Source organism: Mugil cephalus, chromosome 1, assembly GCF_022458985.1.
Source record: "Mugil cephalus isolate CIBA_MC_2020 chromosome 1, CIBA_Mcephalus_1.1, whole genome shotgun sequence".
In the NCBI taxonomy this organism is placed as follows: Eukaryota; Metazoa; Chordata; class Actinopteri; order Mugiliformes; family Mugilidae; genus Mugil; species Mugil cephalus.
In genome coordinates this window covers 39,533,221-39,553,397 of record NC_061770.1, presented here as the reverse complement: position 1 = coordinate 39,553,397, position 20,177 = coordinate 39,533,221, and the positions used below count along the sequence as shown (strand labels likewise).

General features: G+C 43.9%; 1 protein-coding gene across 1 annotated transcript; it reads right to left on the bottom strand.

The window, feature by feature from the left end:
* Positions 1-195: 195 nt before the first annotated feature.
* On the bottom strand, positions 196-13,082 carry LOC125003936 (meiosis 1 arrest protein-like). The gene is made up of 8 exons (XM_047578206.1): positions 12,932-13,082; positions 12,688-12,847; positions 9,820-9,961; positions 8,496-8,553; positions 8,249-8,391; positions 7,234-7,349; positions 7,048-7,120; positions 196-4,756 (listed from the first exon to the last, which is right to left on the bottom strand). The coding sequence occupies exons 1-8, from the start codon at positions 13,077-13,079 to the stop codon at positions 4,523-4,525; spliced, it is 1,074 nt and encodes a 357-aa protein (XP_047434162.1). The 5' UTR covers positions 13,080-13,082; the 3' UTR covers positions 196-4,522.
* Positions 13,083-20,177: the final 7,095 nt, after the last annotated feature.

Below are 20,177 nucleotides of genomic sequence, written 5' to 3'. Positions count from 1 at the left end.
CCAAAACTTTTTGAATTTTGTCAACCGTGCAAACCGCCGTGCGTTACGGTAATCCTACGGGAAGCGGTGAGGTGGGCGACGAAGTGATACCAGATCTTAATCAGATGTGGCGTATCTGTCCCCCCCGGGAGGAAAACTCGGTTAACTCGGTTAGTTATCTCAGGTTAAAGATCAGAAACAAGTGGAGGGGGGGCGTTAACCATGATCTGTCTCCCGCCTACACTTCTGAAGCTCGTTATGTGTCACTTAATACTTTCTGTCTTTAACTCTAAAAGTGTTAAAATAACATCCTGCAGCTTTACAGGGTGTCACATCCGGGACCATTATTTTGGTGGGTTGCACCAACTTCCTATACTGAACCTGCAGCAGGTTCACATCCAACAGATGTTTATGCTCATATTTCCCTCATGTTATTTCTAAAGCAGCAGCCTTGATGCTCGTCTCTTGTTTTCTGTCGCCTCGTCTCCTCCTTCCTCCTTCGTGCTTTTTCTGCTTTGACCTTTTAACACGTCTGCAGAAATGAGCGTGGCTGTGTGATGTCGCTACACGTTAACGAGCATGTGTGAAAACGCGCCAACGGGCCTGTGTGTCAGGGTGGGGCCCATGTGTTTTAGGTTCCTCCCGCCGTGCCACCGTGCTGCAACGCGTAAAAAAAAAAACGCGTTTTAAAGCCGGCGGCCTCATACTGAAAGCTCAGCGGAGACCTCACTTCACAGTTTCAGATCAACTTCTGGGATTTTTCTCAGCGTTTGGACTGAGCTTGTAACGTTTGCAGCTGTTCGTGGAAACTTTCTGACCAGGTGTCCGTTAAAAGGCCGCTGGTTAGTTTGACACGTTTCGGTCACAGATACAGTGGGCGTGCGTTTGCTAACAACTCGGTTTTGTCTGCAGGCGTCTGCGTTTCTGCGTCCACGCGACCTTTTCGGCCACTATCGCGTGATTCACAGCCTTCCTGTCCCCTCTCCGTCTCTATCCTCGACATTGTTTGGACGGTCTTCTTCCTGTCCAGGTCCGGCGCTCGGGCTCTTTTTTTTCACTTTAAGGTCACGTCAGGCTCACAGAAAGAGAATCGGGATCAGGCCCCGACGACAAGAGGCACTGAAACTAGGTTTTTTTTTACACAAACAGGTGCCTTTTCTAGGGAACGATTCTAATCTTTACGTTCTGGGAAACGGCTCGTTTCTTCGCATTGTTCGGCGTTCGGGTGAATTTTAAGGGACGAAGACAATGGACAAGAGGAAAATGATGAGAGGCGCGCGCAGAACGTTTGGGGACGGGTTAAGTTTGTGCGTGGGAGGTTCGTGGTACAGTGACAAGCCTGAATCTGAAAACCTAAAACTGGCAACAGAACGCGCGTGAAATACAGACTTACACCCTCAGCAAATAATAGGCAGCGGTTGCAGTGTAGCAGCTCGTAATGTTTCCAGACGCATTTAGACTTAATTCTCCTCTGCAGAGTAAAAGCTGAAACCTTTATCTAAAGAGCAGCTTCCCAAGCTCGGTGCTGCTGTGCAGAACAGTGGGTTTGCGTCTTCAAAGAAAATCTGCTTTGTAAGAGCCGCTATCTGCAAAGAGACAATATGTGCAGCTGACATGTGTAATGTTTCCACTATATATATCTGTATCTATATATAATATATATGTGTATATATATACTGTGTATATATATAAACACAATGAGCGGCATTTCCTCATTCTGTCGAGCAGCACAAACTGCGTGACCTTTTCCCTCGTGCACGCCCGACGAAGGATTTCGCGCACTCCGACTTCAGACACACCTGAAACTGTCCGGCTTCCTCTCAGGTTCCAGCGCGTCGACCACCGGCCTCTTTATTTTTAGACGTGCGTGGGCAAAACCAGCGAAGTCACGCGTCTGAGGGAGGATTTCATTGAGCGTCTGGCGCCGGCTTCTCCTCGCGCCACCTGAAGGAAGTGACAGCTCTGTCATTCACACGCCGAGACCTCCGCTCACCTTTCGTACAGATACTCTCTGATTTTTTTGTGTGGTCGCACCCTACTCCGCTAAAGCGGCGTTTCTTTCTTTTTCTGGAGTTTTTTTTTGACGTGTGTAGGTGTCGAGACCTTCAGATTTGTCTCTGAATTATAGTTCAGGTCATGCAACCTCCTAACTTCACCTCTCCACTTCCTCCTCGCAAAGATGCACTTCCTATTTCTGTTCTCACTCAGCGCTGCTGGTAAAAGAGATGAGCGTTGTGCGTGCGCGTGCGAATTGTGTATTCCTGCCGTTCCGCGTGCGCGACGCTGGCAGTCAAGCGGCCGGTGGGGGACAATCGCAGGAAAGAGACGATGTATTAGTCGGGCGTGGTGGTGTGTGTGTGGGGGTGGGAAGACACACACAGAGACTAACACTTTTTTTTTTTTTTTCTTCTTTCTGATCTGCAGATTGCTGCAAAAAAGGAAATGGAACATTGAGAATAAAGCAGGAAGTCGCTGCTCTAATATTATCGTCGCTCAGATATAGAAGAGACAGAAAAAAAAATAAAAAATACTACTGCGCTTTTAGACACGCGGGGCCACGAAAGTTTTTTATGGAAACGAATGGAAAGAAAATAACAAGAATAAACATTTCTGGCGTGAAAAAAAAAAAAAAAGAATAAATTCAAAGAACGGCTCGTTAAAGTGAAACTACGTGAGAGGATCCTGCTCGTGTTTAAATCTGCAAAATGAGACCTGATGCAACGTGCACGGTTTTTAAATGCCTGCTGGTTAATAAAGTTGTTGTTCATATGCATGAAGTTTCATTTATTTCATTTTTTTTTTCCATTAACCTTTTCTATCTGCCTGTGACTCGGTGGCGTGATGCTTCTGCGGGCAGACCGGTGGGCGGTGAAAGGTTAAAGGTGGGTTACATGTCCTTATTCCTACCTATGCAGCAGAGTGGAAGAAAGGTCATCATCACAATCTCACCACCAAATGTTATTTTTATTTCTTTTGCTGCACTCGAACACACAGTTGACAGAACGCCCGTAGAAGTAAACAGGCGGAACACGCACACGAGGCGAACCGCTTCATCACCATCGCTGTCACGCGGCTGATAAGAACTTTCAGCTCCGACTTTTAAAAAACAGTCGACAAAACTCGGGAGTCGACGCTTTGAGACACGGATGCTCTCGCGGTGAAGTCACAAAGAACAACAACAATGAACAAAGAGCCTCCTCAGAAAAGAAAAAGAAAAGAAAGAAACAGCTGCTTTGGGTCCAAACCCAACAGATCTCCCGAACCATCGAGGCGCTTTCTCTCCGACAAACAGCGTCCCGTTTATCTCCCGCGAGTCGCGGCGTTTAACGTGCGACGGCGCTCGGGGTCGAGGGGAGGAGCTTCAGCTTCACCCCCTCTGACCCGCTGTTGTCCCATCTGAACAAATTTCGTGAAATTGAAGGAGCCGGCGAGAGCGCGGCGGGGAAGTGGGTAAAATGTCAGCGGGGTGAGTTTGGAGTTCTCTCCGGGGACAAAAGCGCCGTTGTGGCTGTAATTTATGAATGCGGAAGCCCTGTGACATCACAGGGCATAATGGGGCCTTTCGCCATTGGCTGCACGTTGGATGTTATAAAGTTCAAGAAGGGGGTGGAATGGCGGGAGGCTCATTAGGCCTGTGGATGAGTAAGTGTGTGTGCGTGAGACAAAGAATATTGACGCAGAATAAATTAATAATAGTGACCAATTTGTTATTGACCAATACGAGTCATCGGATAAATGACATATCGCTCTGAATTAAACGAACCATCAGGCTGTGGATTTAATCGGTTTACCCCTCCTCCTCCTCCTCCCCGTCCACCCCCTCCATGCTGCATTTCGACCCCCGGAGAGAGACCTCTCCGTGGGGTCGACGTCGAGCAGAGAGGCCCCTCTGTCTGCTGCTTCATTCTCCGTCTCATTAAAACAGTGGAGCTGTGTTCAAACCCTCGGCTTCGGGGCGAAACGAAGAAGGCGTGCGTCCGTCCGTCCGTCCCGTCCCTCCCTGATTTATCGCGCCTGAATTGCGCCCGTCGCCGTTTGATCTCCCACACGACCACCGCCGCCGCCGCCGCCGCCGCCGCCGCCCACCTTTTTTGTTCCTTCCCCACTTTCCATTTCTTCCTTCCATTTCGAGGCTTCCATTGTCCCGCCGCTTCCCTTCCTTTTCATCTTTTCCTCCACCTCTCGCTCATTGTTTTCTGAGGCCCGTGCGATATTCGGGAGTTTCGCTGCCTCAGCGATCTGCGGGGTGGCGGCGAGCTGAAACTTTCCTTTCTCTCGCCTGTTAAATTTAGAGGCAGTTAACAAGCGCTCGTGCTGCGGAAGATGAATAGAAGTGTCGAAAGAAGTGTGTGTTCGCAGCGTGTCGCTGCGTGCATTGAAGTGCTAATTAGTTCAATGCTGAGTCTTTAAAGGGCTTTATAAGGTTATGCTTTACCATGGAGACCAGTTGGCCCAGTGTGTGTATGTATATATATATATATGTGTGTGTGCTGACTAAGCTTTTCTCTGAGGAATCCGCTTTAAAATCAGGATTTTTTTACTCTTACTGCATCGTCCCAAAGCTATCTTCACCGCCTTCCTCCTGCAGAGAGGGAGCAGAGGGTCGGCCGCAACTGTTGCTGCTGCTGCTGCTGCTGCTGGTGAGGAAGTTCAGAGCTGGACGGGAGGAGGCCCGGGCAGGAGGAGGTCCCGAGGAGGAGGAGGAGGTGGAGGGCAGAGGAGCCACGGTGGCCCTGACCTTGCTGCTCGTTCCCGGTTGGCGACCCTGGTGCTGCAGCTGAAAGGAGACAACACACCTTTAATCTCACTCTCTTATATTAGAATTCAACCAATAAACTTCATCTGAATGACAGAGGGTGTGTGTGTTGGTGTCACTCCAGCTTGTGGCCACGCCCCCCTGAGTGGCAAAAACATGGTGAAATGTAGCAGTAAATACAGAGAGATGTGAAAAATTTGGATTATCAGATCAAATTAAAGACAGTTGGATTCGACAATGATCCACACAAACCAGTGTGGATTTAGAAAAGTGGATTAGCCTCAGTTTAAGTTTTAGGTCATTTCTGTTATGATAAATGTAGCTAAATGAAAGATGCTAACGCTAAGAGCTTTACTGAGAAGTAACGTTAATCATATAATACTGTAGCGTCTGACCAGATGTTAAAAGGATGATAAGGATTGATCACAAATATTCAGTTTATTGTTTTATTGTTATTTATTGTTGGGACTGAAATAGCTACTATCGGCTGTAACTACACCAAAACAAAAACTTATCTGACAGCCCTCCAGGACGTAACTGTAGAAGTAACTACAGGTATCAAAAAATACGGCATAAATTAACATCACCTGACACTAAATGTGAAACACAACACCAGGTTTCTGTGTCTGGATTCTAGATGTTTCTTCCTAATGCAGGATCCACTGACTTCTCTTTTCTTTGTCATATATCTGTAACAATATATCTCTGACTGCTTTTCAAATCCGTTGGTTCAGTCAATCGCACAACATCTCTTCACCTTTTTTAAGCTAATTTTACAATTTAGACGCCATTAAAGCCAATGATTCAAACTAACGCTGCTAATCTCCACGATCCACTGTCATTTTTTTTTGCCGTGACGTTACGTCCGTACGCTACGTTTAGCTGCGCCTGTGCAAGAAGCAAGCGAGAAAAGAAATGAGACAACGAGGACTCTGAGGGAGATAAAATGAAACAGATATTTTAGTAAAGAAAAGGGAAGGAGAAGAAGAAACAAACATCATGTCAAGATGAGATAAGGCAGGATAAGATACGCCTTTATTCTTCCCACAACGGGGAAGTTCTCATTGTCACTTAAGAGAAGCGCGTGCTAAAGGACAGAACAAAACCGAAACGGATCGTAGCGGCCGAAACATTTTCTCTGTTTTGCCGCTGAAGCGAACTATTTGCATGTCAGCAGCCTTATCTGCCCTGATGAGTCACGCTGCCAACAGCTACACTCTCGCCGGTCACAGTCGGCCTCCGCTCACGTAAAGAGACACTAACAGTGGCTTCTTCTTCTTAAGTGAGTCTGTCCTATAAACTGTGAGACACATGGATTCTCGTTAGCCTCGTCTCCTTCTGTCAGACACAGACGTAGAGTTTGGCTGATGTGACGAATGCCGGTTCCTCCGCATGTTGTTGTAGAAGAAGAAGAATCTAGGTGTAAAAACAAGTTCATGTTGATTGTGTTGTCTTTGGAAATAGTTTACCCTCAGCGCCGGTCTGTCAGCTTCTCTAAATATCACACAAGCAACAGACTGATATCACAATAGTTTCAGTTCAAACACTACACGGCTTAAAAAGTTGTTGCATTAACGACCGAGACCACGTGAGATGTTAGCGATCGTTCTTATTTTAGTGCATTTACAAGTTTCAAGTTCTTTTTTGAAGTATTTTATTTCACTGTTATTGTCACCTCATGTGAAATGTGCTTTTTTCACTACACTACTATACTATACACTGTAGATGTCTAATTATTTTGTTTAAATCACAGGTCACTGACCGATAATTCACAAAAAAATACACAAACTAAACTTTTTTCTATAACAATCTGTTTGCAGTTATTTCTCAGCCTATGAACAAGTTGTTAAATTAGTTTTACAGTAAATTTAATTTGTAAAAATTCAATAACAAACACTAATTATTTAAAATCGTTACTAGGTAGTTAATTGCATTTGATTAGTTTAAAGTCCTACTTTTGCTCTTGATGAACGAGTGTTTTGAAAAACAGAAGATCACGAACCTGACGTGACTTTACATCCTCTCTGATGGATTAGAGACGTTACACAAAGGCCCGTTCAGAAGGTTCCTGCCTGCTTATTATTAAGTGTTTAAGCGTCTGTCTGTAATTTTCTTAAAACAAACCCTACATTGTCTGTGTGAAGTGAGTGCTGCCATCCAGTGGCTGAATGAGGAAGCGCGGCGTGCAGCGACTGAACCACATTACGCTTTCCATGTCTCAACGTGTGTCCTGCCGACGACTCGCTTCATCGGCTTCATTCATGTTACGGTGAAGTGACCTTTACGCCGTCGTAAAAAGCTGTTGTGTTTACCTGCCGCTTGCTGCCTGTGGCTTTAGGGCCGTCTGGAGTTTGTTCTCTGTGGGCAGTCGCTGGAGGCTGGAGCCTGGAAACACAAACAAGCAGCGTCACGGTCATCAACAATATCCTGTCCTTTTAATTAGTTAATCACTTATGTGTTTGTTGCGTCCTGAGACTCCGTCATCGTTCATTACTGACCTGTACGGGTAGCGAGGCTGAGGGAGCAGACCTTTGCTCCTCAGGTGTTGGTAGAGGTTACTGGTCACGGACAGAGGGTTAAACACGAACTCCTCGTCCAGCTGAGAGAGACAACGCTGACGGAGACAGAGCACAAACAAACTAAACACACAATGTGTACACACTTCAAATGTGTAAGATTTAGTGGCATCTAGAGGTGAAGTGACTCACGTCTCCTTTTTTGTAGAAGCTGCTGAAAATGTGAATAATGGGTAAAGCCAATGGTTCATTCACACAAACATGGTGGTCCCACATCTAGTGCTGATAAAAGTAAAGGGGGCCAGACCAGTAACACAACTTAATGTGTGTGTGTGTTAACCTATAAATAACGACAACTCCAAATGTTTCCCCTTTGTTTTATTGTGAAGAAGAACATTATGAAAGTGTTAATATTTAATGAACTGCAGTATTAAAAAACATAGAACAATTGCTGAGAAAAAATTTGTGTGTAGTTCTATGTCTTTGTGTTGTGTTATGTTTACAACTCTCATTAAATATATATATATAGCTGTTACTTTTACTAGAAAAATTGCAGTTAATGTCTTCGATGTCATGTTTCCACTTTGCAAATTCATCCCGTGGATCAGAATAGGAGAAATAAAACACAATTCTTCTTCTTAGGTTATACACTAGCATGTAGCAATCAGAAGAAAGTCCTGATAAATCATAATAATAATCAGCACATTTATTGATGTTTCATTCTAACATTCACGTTTATACAAGATGCGACTTTTCCAGAAACTGTTTTCATTTTGATGAATTCGTTACTTGTTGTGGTGTTACTTTACACTTGTAAGTATCACTTTATGTGTATTTTAATTATAACTAAATATCTACTGTCTATTTCTTTATGTTTGTAAATGTGTGCTGAGATAATAACTTTAATAAAGAAGACCCCATGTATGAAAGCATCCATCCACACATAACGTACGTGTTTGTGCGTATCCTACACGGCGGCTGTGTGGTTTGCTCTGACCTGTACAGTCTGAACGGCGTGAGGAGCAGGGTCCTGGGTGAGGACGGGCAGAGAGCAGGGCAGCAGCAGCTCCCTGGAGACAACAGGCTTCAGGAGCAGGGACAGAGACGGGGACGGCTGGAGGACGTAGTGAGAATGCACACCTGCGTCGCACAAAGTGACAGACGTACACATGCACGGGCCCCGTGAGCGCACACAGAGGGATTCATAGTGCGACAACATGACTCTGTCTCACGGACACTCGGACCTGAGCCTCCAGCTGTAGGTTTCTGCTCCGCCTGCAGCAGCAGGAACACGTCTCGACTCTGAAAGAGGGAAAGACAAACATCAAAACTGGAAAAGTGTCGCGTTTGAGTTTATATCTATATCTGATATCAGGGATTACATTATGACCATCTGTCAGGTCAACACCTTGTGCTGTTCTTCATGTTTTTTGACTTGTTCCTAAACCATTTTTGTGTGTTTGTGTGTCTGTGTCAGTGTCATTGCTATGGGGTGGGGGGTCTTTTCTGGTCTAGGTGGGTGCTACATGTCTAATGTAACATCCACATGAATGAATGTCGGGTCCAAAAGTGTCCATTAAATTGTCACAAAATAAGCAATGTTATTTGCTTCTACTCGTCAGTGGTTTTAATGTTTTGGCTGATCAGTGTAGACACAAAAGTATGACTCAAAGAGACAGTCAGGGGAGCCAACAATGAAGCAGAATAATATATATATATATATATATTTTTCCACACAGGTCTGATCTGATATTGAATTTTAGTATCAACGAACCTCCTGAGACCCTACGTCCTCATATGGGGACGTTAAGTTTTAGGTTTTATAGCAGCTTCTTCTGCTTCATTTAAACTTTTATCCTCTTAACTAGGTACTAGTTGGCGTAAAAACATGACAGCGAGCGTTTCAGCGAATTCATTCTGCGGCCGATCAAAGTGCAAAAATGTGAAAAACCTCATAAGTTGAAACTTGTTTATTTATGATTATTAACTTTTCTAGTTTAATATGACGCGCAAACTCTATCAATAGTAACGAGTTATAGCTACTACAAACACTCATTTGAGGACACTGGGAATTCATTGTTTGCAATTCTGTCTTTTCTATTCAGTCAGCTTTATGTTTCGATACATATTGGTGACTTTATTATAATATACAATGAAATAGTCCCTGTGTCCACATATGGGGACATAATTTTTTTTACCCAAAAAACTACTTCGGGGTCAAAGATGATGCTTAGTTTTTATACTTCGTAGGTCCTACAGATCCCAAATACCTCGGAGAAATTAAAAACGCGTAGCGAGCTAAAGGAGGTCAAAACAAAAACTGATTTGTTTATTATTTTCTACTACGACTTATTAAAGGCCCGACGAGCCTCCATGTCACAAGGCTAAAAATAACCCGGTTTGCATTATGCAAATACAGACACAGGCATGAGAGGATGGAAATAGTCCAACATCGCTGTGAAACTAGCGCAGATCTGAATAGCTGCAGCTGTGACATCAACAGATAAACCGGGAAACGATAAAAAAAACACACGAAGTTTGAAGCAGGATGAAAACATTCTCACACACCCTGAGTGTGTGGCACAGGGCGTGGAACAAGCCGTGGTTGGTCTCCATTTCATCCCAGTCCAGCTGCCAGCAGGTGGTGGGTCGGATCAGCAGCGGCAGGCCGTACAACACGCTCTCGCACAATCCGTCTGCGCGCAGGAGCCTGCAACACATACGCAACCTCGGTTAGCATGTCCGCTAACTGAAGGACAAACACGAGTTTGTTTGTCCTCCGCGAACGCATTCCTAACTGATGCATCGATTGAAGCCTCGTTCCCGTCGGATGAATAACGGCTGTATGCAAAAAAAAAAAAAAACATCACAAGCAGAGAGAGAGGGTGACATCATCCCCGCCGAAGTTAATTTGTTAACGGTGGGAACTGGCTTCATTTAAATCTCTCTGCGGTGGACCGTGAGTCACAAGTATGCAAAGCACGCACACACACGCGCACACACAAAGCACAATAACTTCAGGACTTTCTGGCATGCAAAACAAACACACACACACACGTGGACACACATAACTTCCTACTGCAACTGTAACTCCTGAAGATGTAGAAAAAAAGAGAAAGAAATGCAAATGAGGGGAGAGATTAAATAATGCAAATCAGCTCTTACCTGAATGTCTGCTTTCTATCATCAGTGAAGGTCTGTTTTGTTTACATGATGCTTTTCTCTGTGTGTGTGTGTGTGTGTGTGTGTTTTAGAAGAAGTGACATCAGCTTTTGAACAACAGGCAGTTGTGACGTGTGGCTGAATTCAAATATATGCAACTTTGTTATGTGGTTTTAAAATGTAAAAATATTTGTTTATATCCGTCACCTTTTCACACACTGAAGTGAACGTGCACATCACACACTCACCGGCCACTTTATTAGGTACACCTTGCTAGTAAAAGGTTAAGAACTGCCTTAATTCTTGGTGTCATACTATCAACAAGGTGTTGGAAACATTCCTCAGAGGTTTTGGTCCATATTGACATGACAGCATCAAACAGTTGCTGCAGATCCCAAAGGTGACTGTGACTGTGGAGGCCATTGCTCATACAGTGAACTAATTGTCATGTTCCAGAAACCAGTTTGAGATGATATGAGCTTTGTGACATGGTGCATTATCCTGCTGGAAGTAGCCGTCAGAAGATGGTCCACTGTGGTCATAAAGGGATGGACATGGTCAGCATACAATACTCAGGTAGGCTGTGGCATTTAAACCATGCTCAGTTTGTACTACGGGGCCAAGAAAATATCCCCCACACCGTTACACCACCACCACCAGCCTGAACCTTTGATACAAGGCAGGATGGATCCATGCTTTCATGTTGTTTATGTCAAATTCTGACCCTGACATCTGAATGTTGCAGCTGAAATCAAGACTCATCAGACCAGGCAACGTTTTTCTAATCTTCTATTGTCCAGTGTTGGTGAGTCTGTATGAACTGTAGCCTCAGTTTCCTGTTCTTAGCTGACAGGAGTGACACCAGGTCTGGTCTTCTGCTGCTGCAGCCCATCTTCTTCAAGGTTGGACGTGTTGTGTGTTCAGAGATGGTATTCTGCATTCCTTGGTTGTAACCAGTGGTTATTTGAGTTGCTGTTGTCTTTCTATCATCTCCAACCAGTCTGCCCATTCTCCTCTGACCTCTCACATAAACAAGGCATTTTCATCCACACAACTGCCGCTCACTGGATATTTTCCCTTTTTTGGACCATTCTCTGTAAACCCTAGAGATGGTTGTGTGTGAAAATCCCAGTAGATCAGCAGTTTCTGAAACACTCAACAACCAAACCACGTTCAAAGTCACTTAAATCCCCTTTCTTCCTCATTCTGATGCTCAGTTTATACTTCAGCAAGTTGTCTTGATCACCTCTACATGTCTAAATGCACTGAATTGCAGCCATGTGATTGTCTGATTAGCTATTTGCATTAACAAGCAATTGAGCAGGTGTACCTAATAATGTGGCAAGTGATTTAACCCAGCACTTCTTGTTCCTGGCATTAGGTTCTGTTCACAGGGTAGTGTGATGTCGTACCCTGGAAGCTGCTCCTCCCTTTTCCTTGTGTTTCTCTTGTGTTCCCCTTTCAGGTGTGAAGCCTCTGCAATCCTGTGATTCATCAGCTCACAGATGCCAGTATCTCAACCGCGGCATCTCCTCCGATCTTCACTGAATGATCTGAGATAAGTCTCAGACTAACTCTCTATCGATGGGCTCAGTTTACGTGCAAAGTCGAGGTGTGGCTGACACGTTCACCCATTTAGACGGATGAAAACGTGCTAATTTCTTCCTTGGGATTTTTAGTTTATTCTCCAATATATTTACAAATAGCACAGATACAACCTGAAGCAGCCTTAATAATCTTGGGTATTTCAGATTTGTCGAGATCTTCAAGAGTGAGTAACTAATGTGAACTAATCTGAATCACATGATGTTTCCAGATAAAACTAATCCCATGTGAATTAATAGTTAATTAACAATCTAATTTACCAGGAAGTTGTTCACATGAATCTCTTTACAAATAACTTCCCTGTTCTCCTAGCCTCTTATTAAAACCCCCCCGTTAACTACTCCACTTGAGTTTCTGCTGTACGAGGCTAAAAACGTTTCTAGGCATGAAGCATATTTCTCTGCACGACATCTTGAGAAACTTCCAGCGCCAGAGCAGAACAGCAGAACAAAGCGCGCTCACATTTCATCTCAGAAATGTTCCACTACTATCAGAAAGGAGCCATTCATAGACAGACCAGGCTTTACTGGAGTCACATCACGGTGGCACGTACATGTGATGAGTCTCATGGACGGAACAGTGAACAGTGCGATGGTCCTGTCGTTCATTTTAATTATCTCTGCTTTTTGTTAAAGTAAGCAGGCCCCCACCACTGTAACCCACTCTTACTTGATTGCTTTCAGCCTCTGTGGCGTTGGCCTGTGATTGGCCGAGCTCTTAGCCAGAGGCAGGAAGTCCCGAACGTTCTCAGTCTTCACTCCCAGGTTGGGCGTCAGGGGGACGAGGGCGGGGCTTATCAGACGCTCCTGCATGTCGCACTTCACGCACACTGTTCACAAGAGAAGTGTGTATTAACCATGTAGTTATAGTTTGGGTGCCGCGCTCTCCATTTCTATGGGAGTAGATGTCTCACCGGGAACAGGATCATCCGAGGGGCCCGGCAGCAGGAGGTGGAGGTGCTCTCTGTCTCCGCCTTGTTCTTGAAGCCACGCTTTCAGCACCGTCTCGATGGCGAACACGGTGTTCTCCACCTGCTGCAGGTCGACCTCGGTGCCCAGCATCAGAGAGTCTACAGACACAGACAAGTGTGTCATGTGCAGCTTTTTAAAAAGCTAGTTCACTCTGCTACTTATAGTAAAACTTTACATTAATCTCTAAATCATAGGGTCAACAGGGGGTCCATGGAGGTACTGCAGGGGGGGTTGCAAAACCTTTGCATGAGTAAATATTTTCCACATTTTTTAAATTTTCCCCCAAAAAAATGTCTTTTCTTAAAATTCATCAATATGAATCCAACACATTTTATTAAAGGGATAAATGGAGAAGGAAGACGTTGACAGGAGCCGCCTCAACAGCGGCCTGTCAATCAAAGCCTCCTGCACACAGTAGGCCCCGCCCCCATCGCTGCTGAGCCAATCAGGAGGCTGCATATTACACTCTGACTATGGTTCCCTGCAACTGACAGTGCATGATATATATTGGTATGTTTATGTTTATGGCAGTTGTACGGCCACACAACTGTTGCACATGCAAATTTAATAATTAATATTTAAATAGCTTGATATTGAATGCAAAATGATGATAATAATGTACATTTATATAAAGCACTAGTTTATTATAGAACACATATAGTAAATAAGATGTCTCTACTTAATCTCTATCTTTATTATTACTGAAGGAAAGTGCAGAATAAATGAAGTTTTATTTTCCACCACTAGGTGGCAGCAACATTCAATAAATTCCACAGAGTAAAACACTGGTGACTTGCACAGACGCTGAAGCCTTTTGAACTTTTGTCATCATCTGGATCATGAAAGCCTCCTCAGTTCTGTCCGGATGAGACGACCCAGCACTGATTTCATGCAGAGAAGAACCAGGACTTCTGCTCGGATGCAACATGACACGAAATAAAACAAAAGAGGCCAACGCCCTGATACATAAAAAGATTGCTTCTCTGGTTATTTTTGAGCATCTTCCAAAGAAAAGAGCATAATCTAACAGCCCTTTCTTCATTCACTGACTTCCATTTACTCTTACATAATAGGAACATGGACCCCGCGGACCTGCCCCACCCTAATCTCCTGTTCTCTGTCTGTTCCCATTCCCCTCTGTCCATTTATTATTGCAGACGAGACACTCATGAAGCCCTCCCCTCCCTCCTTTTTCCCTTTCCCTCTGCCTGCTGTTTAATACTTAATGACCCATCAGGAGATAACTAATGGGACTGAAGGGAGGAATCGGGAGGCGCGGTGACGACGCAGACGGTGGAGAGGTTAACGGCAGAGAGGATGAACCCAGGACTGATAAAAAAGTTTCCCTTCCAGGGAAAATGAGAAACTTTTAAATAAATTCCTCGACTAAAACGTGTCACTGGCTCTTTCATGTGTCAGTGGCAGCTTCAGTAGCTATTTTTGGTTCTGGGCCAAAGTTTGCAGAAGGTCTTTATCTAGGAATAAGAGCTCCATCTGAGGGGAAGGAATTCAATTATTTGCTCCTGTTTTTTCTTTTAACTGATGGATGTTTGTGGTCTGATCTCCGCTTGGTGAAATTTAAAAGGGATGAACGCTGTAACAGTGACACTTCTCCTTCACCAGTCGTCCTTTAACGTGTCAAAAAGTCAAGATTTTTTTTTTAGTTTTGACACACGCCACATTCCTCCGGCTGCTGCAGCACGAATTAAATAACTTCCATAAATCCTCAGCTGTTCGTGAAGACGCTGAAGTGACTGCAGTCTGCAGTCGAGGAAGAATGGGAGGAAAACCGAGGATTAGTTCACCCAAATATAACCGGAAAGAGAGAAAGCTTGGCTTTGTGGAGAGGGAGATGAGAGAGATGAGAGAAATAGACGGGGATGGAGGAGTGAGGGTGTGGAGCAAATCGATCGGCGTTTCCTCCGATAATGTCCGTCTGGGGATCGGGAATGATGAGAGGGAAGGAATTATGGAAGCACAGTAGGCAGGGAAGAGAAAAGAACAGGAAGCATGTATAATGTAAAGAAAGAATTAGTGGAAGATAAGGTGAAACAGGAGAGATGGATGGGCGTGTTGGGTGATGGACGACGGACCACACTGTCAGGGATTCTTGTAATTAGAGGCTCACTCACGTTTGTGTGTTTGTGTGTGTGTGTGTGTGTGTGTGTGTGTGTGAGTGTGTGTGTGTGAGCTGGAGGGAGATAACGAGGGTGTGATGAGAAAACGTAAATACCTCAGGAAGCGAGCGCGTGTGTTTCCAGATAAAATTCATCCCAGACTGGGGGGAACAGGTGAGAGCGTTTGACCTCCGATGTGTGCGAGACGTCGAGGAGTAACGACGCTGTCTGGATTATCTACACGCGCAAAGAATGTGTTTACGCCGACGAATCCTCCCGCTTCTCAATCTCTGCTACGAGTTTGTTTAGTGCGTGTTTACTGCCGGTATGCAGGGTGAAAAAAAGAATCTATTATGTTATCTTTTCCCCTTGTCCCAACACTATCTCTGTTTCCATTCTCTGCGCTCCTTCAGCATGAAGGGTGAAGAAACTATTAAACTATGGGCTTTGCTCCTGCACCTCGTTAGCATGTCCTCTGTGTGTCATGCTGAGGTTAGTGTGTACGGTGGCTGCAGAAACTGAAACCAGAAGAATCAGAAGTGACACTAAAGAGAAATATTCTATCTCCCCTCTCACACTAAACTAAAACTGTAGATGCTGCACTAAATGTATAAAATGCCAAAGAAATATATGAAAATACATACACAAGACATGAGAGGCCAGAAACTGTGCAGGTTCAAAGACAAGTAGGTTATTTGTAACTATAACTACTATATTAGTGGTTAATATTCACAATATGGCATCACTAATACATCATTTTACTTTTAACTGACTTTTAATTGGCTAGTAACTAGTTTAATAACTAGTTACTTTGGGCGCACCAAGCTGACAACCACTCGTTCACTGGTGTTGAGGCTTGTGTTCACTCTGATCGACCGTTCAGTGAAGAGAAGAAGAGACAAAAGAAAACTTGACACACAAATAAATATGAAATATGAACGTCTGAATGCGAAGATTCAAACATGCAAAAATATTTTCACAACCCGATGCATGATTCAGGAGAGGCCACGTCTTTCTAAAAGTCTTTCTCCCGTTAATATGAGCTGCTGCAGATGTGCGGGTCGATACTGAAATATCGATACTTGTGATACCAGGTCTTTAGGCTCTAAAATCGATTCTCGAATCAAAATATCGATACTTTCGAGTTAATGTAGCGACACAGTGGAAAGTAGCTAAACTATTGAGTTCTGGCAACACAACAAACCACAACACAGAACATGAGGCGTTTATGATGAGGTGGACAGAAGAGGAGAGAATTAAGACGCAGGTTTTGATTTTATGGTAGGTCTTCTTAGGTAAACAATAATTATTATTAAATAGTTTTAATGTTATTATTATGTTACTTTTTTGTAGTGTTTGAAACAGGATTTTCACATATTTTGTACATTTGCGTCGTCTGTTTGTTTTTTCTTTTACGGCATCAGCTCCATATATGTTATAATAAATTCATTAATTACTCTGCCCAGTATCGCTGATACCAGCCTGAATTTTAAACAGTATCGGATCGGAAAGGAAATCGGTGGTATCGAACATCATTAATAAATACAGACTACTGCCATCTACAGGTATGAAGAGTTATTGTTAAGAGCTTACAGCTGCCACTGGTTCAAACTCAAAGTGTTCGGCCTTTTACTTCAGTCTTGTTGCTGTTACTTTACTCTCAGTCTGTGAACCAAATACGAGGCTGACAAAGCTAAGCATGATCTGGTGAACGTAGTAGAACAATTAAATGTTGAAGATCCAGATTATCTTCCGCTGAGCTTCATAAAGTCCAATGTCAGTGAATATTGGGTAGAAACTACAAATGACGTCTGTCCACAGTCGGCTAACACCCACTCACGAGACTCCAGGTAAGAAAATGACCAGCACCACTGCTTCATTTAATGGCTAAATCTTTGGTGCTGTTGCTTGTTGGAGAAAAGCAAACAAATCTGCAACAGATACACACACATATAACCATAAAAAACGCAGTCTGATCAAGATGGAAACGTACTGATTCTTGTTTCGCTGTAATTTCCCAGGAGGTGGTTTTCACTGAAACAAATGGCTGCTGAGAGTTTTCATGTTCTTCCTCCTCGCAGCCCCCGTTAAAAGTGGGACTGTCACATTTAACTTCCTTCAATCAGACGTTGAAAAAGAAGGCACCTGCAGCTCTCGAGGCCCCGCGGATGTTGTCTATGTTTGTTTCTGTCGCTGACCTGAAAGGCTTTTATTTTTGCTCTGTAAGGGAGGGTATAACTACATTACTTGCTTTCAGTGAGCGATGCTCTTCCTCCCGGCCTCCTGCTCTCATCCAGCTCTTCCTCTAAGCCTCCGCTCTCCGAGGCCCCAGTCTGGTAATGCTTCCTTTTACTTTATGCATTAGGAGGAGCACATCATCCTCGCCGGCCATCGACCAATGCAGCATTAGCTAATGACACTAATGCTCTACTAGAAGAGGAAGCCGAGCTCTCCTCCTCCGCCCTGTTTTCATCCCATTTAGATATGGATCAGCTTCTCCAGATACAGATAATGGACGCTGGTAACGGTGGGAATCCTCGTGGAAGATTTTGCCGATCACTTTGTAATTCAAGAAGCGCCGCGGTAATGGAGACTTCAATTTGAAGTTCGCATTAAAAGATTAAAACGTCGATAATTTGGACTTGTTTCTCCTACATTAAAGTGTTAAATCAGATCAAGTGTCGGTCTGTTAAATGTCTATTTATCCATATAAAAGAACATATTTCGTTTAATTTTTATAATAATCTTGTTTTGGTGCTATTTTGTTATGGATCTCAATTCTCTTGGTTATGTTGGTGCAATAAAAACAACCTGACTTATTGTCAAAAGGTGGCTCCATTATCCTACAAGTACATCTTATATAACTGGATATAAACAGCCAGATTTTGAGTTATATGACAACCTCTGCTGCTCCCTCACACAAACCAAAGCCACGTCTGTTAATTGATGATCCTAGATTGTTGTGTTAGTGCGGTGTGACGCAGGGCTGAGGTGGACTGGTCCACCCTGCACAGTGTCAGCTGGGAAAGCTCCTTCCTGACACTGCGCAGAATAATCTGTTACCGCTAACGGAACGGAGGGATGTTATCAATCTTCCAAATATGCTTAGTCGTCTCTTTTCTCTCCTGTAAAATTCATTGGGTTCAGCCTTTGACCAGTGTCGCCTACAAGACCTGGGGGTTGGGGGTTGAGTTGTAGGATGCAGGATGGTTTGCATGAAACCTCATGTGGGAGTAGCAAGACTAGTGTGTTTCTACGAGGACGAGGAACATGCAACAAACAAAGTACTACTATGCTCTAACTATACTTTTGTTAGCAAACTGCACCTATGTGAGGTTGGGGAATGGCATCTAACCTGCTTTAAGCTGGCTGAGTAGGCATTTCCCAGAAAGGAAATCAACTTGACAATTCCCAGAGCAAGATATGTTGCGTAATACTTTTCTCACTTAAGACTAGGGATGGGCATCGTTTCCAACAGGTGCAATTCATTGATATCATTAGCTTTCATGCTTATCGATTCCCCTTAGTGATACATTTTGTGTCCAATCTTTACATCCCAGTCCAGATGGTGGCGGTAATGCATGTAAAAGTTGTTTGCCAACCGCCACGAAACAAAAGAAGAAGAAGGAGAATCTCTCACGGAAACGTAAAAAAAAAATGCAGTTCATCAAGTGGCCACTTGAGGCTCCAAAAAGGAGCAAATCTCCTAAAAAGCCCAACTTTACAGCATTATTAAACATGTTTACAGCCTGGTTCAAAAATGGTTTTGGTCTCAACAGTTTATTTCCCTATTCATGACAACAAGGGTGATTTCTTTTTTTTGTAACTCATTTGTTTAGTTTTTATTTAAGTTTTAAAAATTCTGCATAATTAAGGGCGTTCTCTCTTTGAGTGACAGATGGCAGCCTGAGCTAACTAGTAGCAGAGAGCTGGATGGGCGGGTCCATATTTGGAGTATCCGCGTGTGGGTGGAGTGAAGCTCCATCCAACATGGCGTCCTGTGGGCTCCGCCCGCCTTGGGCTTCATTTTCGAGGTTCAGAATCCGACGGGTGACGTCACGATGGGTTTGTCCACAGTATAAACAGTCGATGGTCGAAGCAGGTCATTAGCATCACGTGACGCTGAGTCGACATGATGGCGGAGAGACTGAAACAATCTAAAGTGTGGCTTCACTTGTCCAGAAGGGACTGTGACAGCATAACGTGCAACTTATTCAGCATTGTAATTTCGTTTTTCCAACTCTCTTTATTAAGTTTTTTTCATTTTAAACATAAACATAAAACTAAACAAATAGAAATACAACACTACACACAATTACACGGACACCTTTACATTTCAGTTATATTAACTAATGCATCTTAAAATACATGGGGATGGGGATGAAACAACAATAAAAGTAAATACAACAACAACAACAACAATAATAGAAACGCAGAATCGGATCGATAATGTCATCGGTATCAATAATGTCTTATCGATGCCAATCCCTACTTATCAGAAAAGTATTATCTCATTAAAAAGTAGCTACCAGTAGTAACAGGTAACTATGTTTATATAACGAATAAAAAAATGCACCGGTGTGTCAAATGAATGCGGAGACGAAGCGACGCTGCTGTCACCGTGCCTCCCCCTGACACCAGCTTCACACGAGTGTACGTAAACACCAAGGAAGTGATGAACGTCTGTCTCGGGAATTTCCCTCTGACATCCAGATTTAACTCCCAGAGACAGCGCAGAGCCTGTGCCGGCCTGTCAGCGTGTCTGTGTGAACATTAATGATGAATGGCTCATTGAAGTCGTTTTTTTGAGACCGTGACAAATAGGACATTGATCATCTCGCTGCAGACATGAGCGCTCGACAAACCAGCGGCTGTGTGACCTCATTGTCTCACAGTCACTTCTCACTGAAGCCGTGCGGTCGCAGGGACAATTAAAACAGGCGGACACTCGAGGAGGACGAGGGGACGACGGGAAAGAACCGCCCCCTTATCTGTCATCTTAGAGGAGGAAGAACCAGAGGAGAGAAGAAAGAGGGGAACGTACGACAAGAGATACAAGAGGAGAGGGTTG